The sequence below is a fragment of the Lactuca sativa genome, chromosome 7 (genome assembly GCF_002870075.4).
Source record: "Lactuca sativa cultivar Salinas chromosome 7, Lsat_Salinas_v11, whole genome shotgun sequence".
In the NCBI taxonomy this organism is placed as follows: Eukaryota; Viridiplantae; Streptophyta; class Magnoliopsida; order Asterales; family Asteraceae; genus Lactuca; species Lactuca sativa.
In genome coordinates this window covers 136,935,820-136,941,819 of record NC_056629.2, presented here as the reverse complement: position 1 = coordinate 136,941,819, position 6,000 = coordinate 136,935,820, and the positions used below count along the sequence as shown (strand labels likewise).

General features: G+C 37.0%; 1 protein-coding gene across 1 annotated transcript; it reads right to left on the bottom strand.

Moving 5' to 3' along the window:
- Positions 1-1,320: 1,320 nt before the first annotated feature.
- On the bottom strand, positions 1,321-5,860 carry LOC111903659 (leucine-rich repeat receptor-like serine/threonine-protein kinase BAM3). The gene is made up of 2 exons (XM_023899410.3): positions 2,769-5,860; positions 1,321-2,026 (listed from the first exon to the last, which is right to left on the bottom strand). Exons 1-2 carry the CDS (start codon positions 5,329-5,331, stop codon positions 1,608-1,610), a joined length of 2,982 nt encoding a protein of 993 aa, XP_023755178.1. The 5' UTR covers positions 5,332-5,860; the 3' UTR covers positions 1,321-1,607.
- Between the last annotated feature and the right edge of the window lie 140 nt (positions 5,861-6,000).

The following is a 6,000-nucleotide window of genomic DNA, read 5'->3' as shown; positions in this document are numbered from 1 at the left end:
ACGCAGGGCAACAGCAGCGACATGTAATGCATCAATTACATGTCGCTGCTACTGCGTCGCCGCTAATGCCAACATTTCTTGTAGTGTATCTGTAGCTGTAATTTTTTACACAAATTTAAGATGGTAAAATTACATTTTGTTTATCTTGTAGTAATGTAGTAACGATTATTTTTCTTGTTTACTTTTATGTGGAGTCTATTAAACCCATTCCTGATCTATAAGTGTATTTTATTGTTCTATACACAAACTTAAGAGTGCGTTTTACATTTTTAATCTTTTAGAAAATCTCTAGTTTTTCTATTTTTATTGTGGGGAAGTGCACACATTGTCCCCTTAATCTGTTGATGCTCGTCGGCTCGTAATCAAAGGCGGATCAACATAGCGCCAAGGGCCGGGGTGACTTAAAACATTGTCCGGCATAATTTCTAATGACCAAAATTATTAAAAAATGTAATTTGATTACCTTAAACGAGAGGGGATTTGAAGTTCGTCACCTAAAATGTAATTTCTTATTTGAAAGTTTAGTTTTTTGAACACCGTTGGTGGTTACCATAAATGATATTACAACCAAAAATTATAACTTTTATGCAATTGCCCTAGTTTTAACATTTATCCAACCATAAAAAAATATCACATAGAGCTTTAATAAAAAGCAATATGCATAACATAGTTTCTACTACTATTATAAGAAACCAGCTCAACCACAAAAACAAAAGGAAGTGAATTGCTTTTATAATTGAAGACACTATTCACAATACAAATCAAGAAAACAGACACACAATCTCTTTTCCCATCAGATCTCCTGTTGGCTCTTCTTTATGACAACTTGTCACCAAGATTGTTTTTCTTTTAAGGATCTCAAATTCTAGAACATGTCTCTCCAACTAAGTCTTTAGGGTTATAAACAAACCATTGAAAGTAATCGTCCTCTATATTCTCTTTATCAGAACAAAAGGTAAATTAAGAAAGGAAAAGTAATGTCATCAGTTCATTAAAACGTGTACCAATGGATCGCCAATTGTTTATTTTCTTAACACAAAGTTTAGCAACAGATAAGATCTAGTGTTTAGTTTTTTATTCAACAGGAATTATCAAGAAACATGACATTCACAAGAAGGATTTTCTTCTCAAATAAATGAATGATCAATGGTTTTATCATTGGATAATCATCACAGAAGTATAAATATGCATGTAATTCCTTTATTATTTATCACTTTTAATTATGTTGGAATATATAATCTTAGTATTGACCATATACCAAATTGATGTAATAAAATGATGGATAAATTAGTCATTTTAGTTGACTTGCAATAAGAGCACTAATATTGATTTTCATTGTTTCATTAAGGCACATAAAATACTAATACATACATTCGCATGCATATTAACAAAAAGAATACACATCAAGACTGCAAAGGTTCTCTTATATCTACCCTACTCAAAAGTCAAAAGGCCACCGTGAGTACCCGACTACATTTACTAATTTACCCCTGATTTTCTATACTCTAATCCATAAAGGAGCACATGAGCGAAATTTTGACACCCTTTTGCACATTTCATGTTATTAACAAAAGCGAATTTGGAAAATCCAAACAAAACCCATATTTCTAAACCAAAAGATCTTGTCCAACCTTTGGGTAAGTTTTATCTTTATCAAGTTTCTTGGGTTGAAGATAAACAACTGAAGATGACGATGTTTGAGTGTGAGTTGAGTCTCGTGGGAATTCTGAGAGCATTTGAACAACCTCTCTCATTGTCGGTCTTTCAACACTGTTTTCCTGAATACATAACATAGCGATAAAGAACAAATGCATCGCTTCATCTTGAGGAACATTAGCCAGTCTGGAATCGATGATACAACCGACTTCTTCTTTACGACATCTGGTTAATGTTTTAGCCCATTGTACAATATCTACACCGTCGCCAAATCCTCCTACTGGTCGCTTCCCAGTGATCAGTTCAAGCAGCACAACTCCAAAGCTATAAACATCGCTCTTTTCATCCACTCTTAAAGTGTAAGCATATTCTGTAAAAAAAAATAATAAACATTTAATTAATGCTTAAACAACTATAAAATGTAAATACTTAAAATGTAAATAACAACTAACAACTTAATCTCTATTGGTTATTTTGTATTATGTAAGAAAAATGAAAAAATAATTGCTGTCATTTAAATAATGTTTACTACGTGGAAGATGATGTGGATGTGAATCAGCTTTCGCATGAAACGAAGCTGCAAGTAGACACGTGGATCTGATATCAGATTTTATGTCGAGTTGCGGTCTGTGTCAGATTTTGACCCGGACGGATCCCACCGTCCATTTTTTCTGACCTTTGACAGGAGTGACTCGGTGCGGTTACCCATAAAATTCTGTTATCGTGCGCATCAAATCCAACGCCCTCTGTTTCATCTCATCTCTGTAGCACAAATCACGGGTGTCGTTCATGCGACACGTCACTTTCACTATTTTAACTCTACACCCTCTAAATATACCAACAAAATTTAGGATTCGAAAACTTTTTATGCAATTGGATTTGATTTTTTATTATATGTAACGGTTTCTAGGTGTATATGCCCTACGTCATTATGAAATTTTAAATGTTTATTTATAAAACATTTTTGTTTTTCTGATTTTTTTGATTATATGTTTTTTTTGTTATTATGTAGATTGGAAAAAAAAATAAAGTATTCTTGTGTAAACAAGAATTAACCCTAAAATTATGTATGATTCATTTGTAGTAAATAAAAAAAATTAGATGTTACATACCGGGTGCGATGTAACCATATGAACCCGCAATCGCAGACATGCATTCAGATGCACCACCATCGACTAAATACTTTGCGAGCCCGAAATCAGCTACATGAGCTTCATAGCTCGCATTTAACAAGATATTATTCGATTTCACATCTCGATGCACAATCAACGGTGAACAATCATGATGAAGGTAGCAGAGTCCTCGAGCTGCTTCAATCGATATCTTGTACCTTAAACGCCACCCTAAACTCCCTCCTTTACTTTTTGCATGTATTGCCTCTCCTAAGCTCCCATTTCGCATGTACTCGTACACAAGAAGGTTTGTGTCTTTGTTTGAGCAAAATGCCAATAGTCTTACAATGTTTCTATGTCGAATGTTGCCTAGGGTTCGGATTTCTGCTCTAAATCCATGGTCGTGAGTCGTGTTTCCAAAACCAACTAGCTTTTTAACTGCAATTTCGGTCCCACTAGGCATTTTACCGTGGTAGACGATTCCCGCCCCGCCTTGGCCAATTACATTACCGTCTTTAATGCATTCAAGAACGTCAGAAACTGTAAATTCGAGCTTTTGGAAGGATGTCATTTTCCAAGTATTTGTACCCGATTTTGTAAATGTCTTGGCTTTGACCATAGCAACAACTGCAAAAACTAGAGAGCAGATAAGAAGGCCAAGCGCGAATATAAGCTTGAACCTCCCAGGCTTTTTGTTAGCGGAATCTTTAATTCCGCTAACATTGCAAGGATTGTTCAACAATCGGCCACAAAGTTGAGGGTTGCCCGCAAACGAAGAAGCATTGAAATACGTGAATTGACCGGATTCGGGTAGTTTACCCGTGAGATCATTGAAAGAAAAGTCGGCAATTGTGAGACTTTTCATGGTTCCGATGGACTTCGGAATGGAATCACTCAGGCAGTTTCTCGACACGTTCAAGTAGTTCAAAATTCGGATATCTGAAATTTCGAGTGGAATTGAGCCGGAGAGATTGTTTTGGCTCAAGTCAAGGTAAGTGAGATGAACACAGTTTCCGATGTCCGGTGGGATTGCGCCAGAAAGGGAATTCCCACTTAGGTCAAGCTTCAATACCTGGTGGAGTTGGCCGATTGTCGCCGGAATTGGACCGGAGAATTTGTTTCCGGCGAGTAAAAGGATTTGGAGGGAAGAGAAATTTGAAAGGGAAGGTGGTAAGGTACCCGAGAGTTGATTATATGATAAATTTAGCTGGCTTAGTTTAACAGGTCTTGAAGAAGGATTCTTGTTATCTGACAGATTACCGGACAAATAGTTGTTCTGCAACTCCAGTAGATTTAACTCCGGCAAGTAAATGAATCCGTCGGGGATACTACCATTCAAATAGTTCTCCCCTAATCTCACTCTAACAAGTGTTGAACAAGTACCCAAATCCTCTGGAATCGATCCAAACAAGAAATTTTTGAGGAGAATCAAGATTCTTAGCTGATTAGAGGCACAGAGATCACGAGGAATGGTACCAGTGAGCTTATTAGAAGACAAATCGATCTCTTGAAGATTCCGATTCCGACCAAGATTCTCTGGGATCACACCAGTGAAATTGTTACTCCAGAGAGCAAGTTTCTGCAAGTCTGGATAATCTGCGACGAAATCCGGTATGGACCCATGTAATCTGTTCATAAATAGATTCAAGAGCTTAAGATTTTTGAGATTTCCAAGCTCATTTGGGATTTCGCCGGAAAGTGCATTGGCAGAGAGGTCAAGATTCACCAAGCTTGTTAGATTCCCGAGCTGCTTCGGAATTGGGCCGGAAAGGAGATTGATGTGCAGGAAAATGGTGTCGATGGAGATCAAATTCCCAAGTTCCGGTGGAATTGGTCCGTCTAGCTCACATGACGAAAGATCCATGTGAACTAAATTGACTAATTTCCCGAATTCCTTCGGAATCCCACCTTCAAACACATTATAATAACCCATGTAAATCTCTTTCAAATTTGTAAGATTCCCCAATTCCACCGGAATCTTCCCATGGAGGTCATTTCCGGCGAGTGACAAATACTCCAAACTAACCATTTTCCCGTAGCTCTCCGGGATTTTGCCATAGAAGAAATTGCCACCCAAATCCAAATACTTGAGCTTCTTGAGGCTCGTGATTTCCGTAGGCAGTGGAAACGACAAATTGTTGTTGTACGCATCAAGGACTTCCAAATTTTGCAGGTTTGCGTAATTCCATTCCAACCCACCACTGAATGCATTATTCGATATGTTTAGAAACCGGAGAGATGTCAAATTGGAGAGATTGATTTCCCCGGTGAAGTTATTGCCATCGAGGGAAAGCTCAGTAAGAGTGTCGAGAGACGAAATAACAGGTGAAACAGAGCCATGGATTCTCATGTTTGACAAATCAAGTGAAATTACTCTGTTGTGAGAGCATTTGATTCCAACCCATGAACAAATAGAAGTAGGATTAGAGGAATTCCATGTGTCTAAAGCAAAAGGAATAGAATCAAAGCCTTGTTTGAGAGTGACCAAGGCATCAAAATCAGTTGAAACAGACGAAGGAATTGACAAACAGAGTGTAATGATTATGACAAACAAAGACAACATTTTTAGTGGGTTTTTTTTGTTAATTTCTATGGTGAATTAGTTTGGAAGGATTTGTAGAAGAAACAAAATGATTTATGGGGTGGAATGGAAATGGGTTTCTTGAAAAGGAATGTAAAAGTGAATGGAATCTGAGAAACTTGAAGAGTGAGTAGGCTCAAAGAATCATACATCTTCAAAGAGAGTCTTCAAATTCAAGGAAGAAGCTAAACCCCTCCTTTTCCCCTTTCTTTCTCACACACACACACACTCTCTCTCTCTCTCTAAAAGTGGTGAGAAATGGAAAAAGGAATGGAATAGGTAATTCCTGTGACTATCAAGAGCTTCTTTAAGCAAAGTTGAAAGAGAAAGAGAGAGAAAGGAGAAAGGGAAATAAAAATAAAAACAGCCGTTGGGTAACAGAAATTTAAAGTCTCAAAGAGGTAATTTCATCCCGTCTACTAATAGAGCAATTATACTAAACAACTTATACATTGTGCATCAAAAGTTGTACGTTACTTATACATCATGCAGTAAAAGTTATACATTTGTTTGGATTTTGAGGTGTTTGGCACTAGAAAAGAGATGGATTTTTGAGATTAGGAGGAAAGATAAAGTTGATGCTCTCCTTCTTTATACTTTAAAGTGACAAAAATACCCTTTAGCTTTAATCAAAGGGTAGCCATCTTTACT

What these genes read in the sequence shown, in the direction of transcription:
- LOC111903659 (XM_023899410.3), bottom strand. Translation starts at nt 5,331, where the DNA reads ATGTTGTCTTTGTTTGTCATAATCATTACACTCTGTTTGTCAATTCCT. An exon ending in ATATGGTTACATCGCACCCG is followed by an intron (nt 2,027 to 2,768) that starts GTATGTAACATC and finishes TTTTTTTTACAG; the next exon opens with AATATGCTTACACTTTAAGA.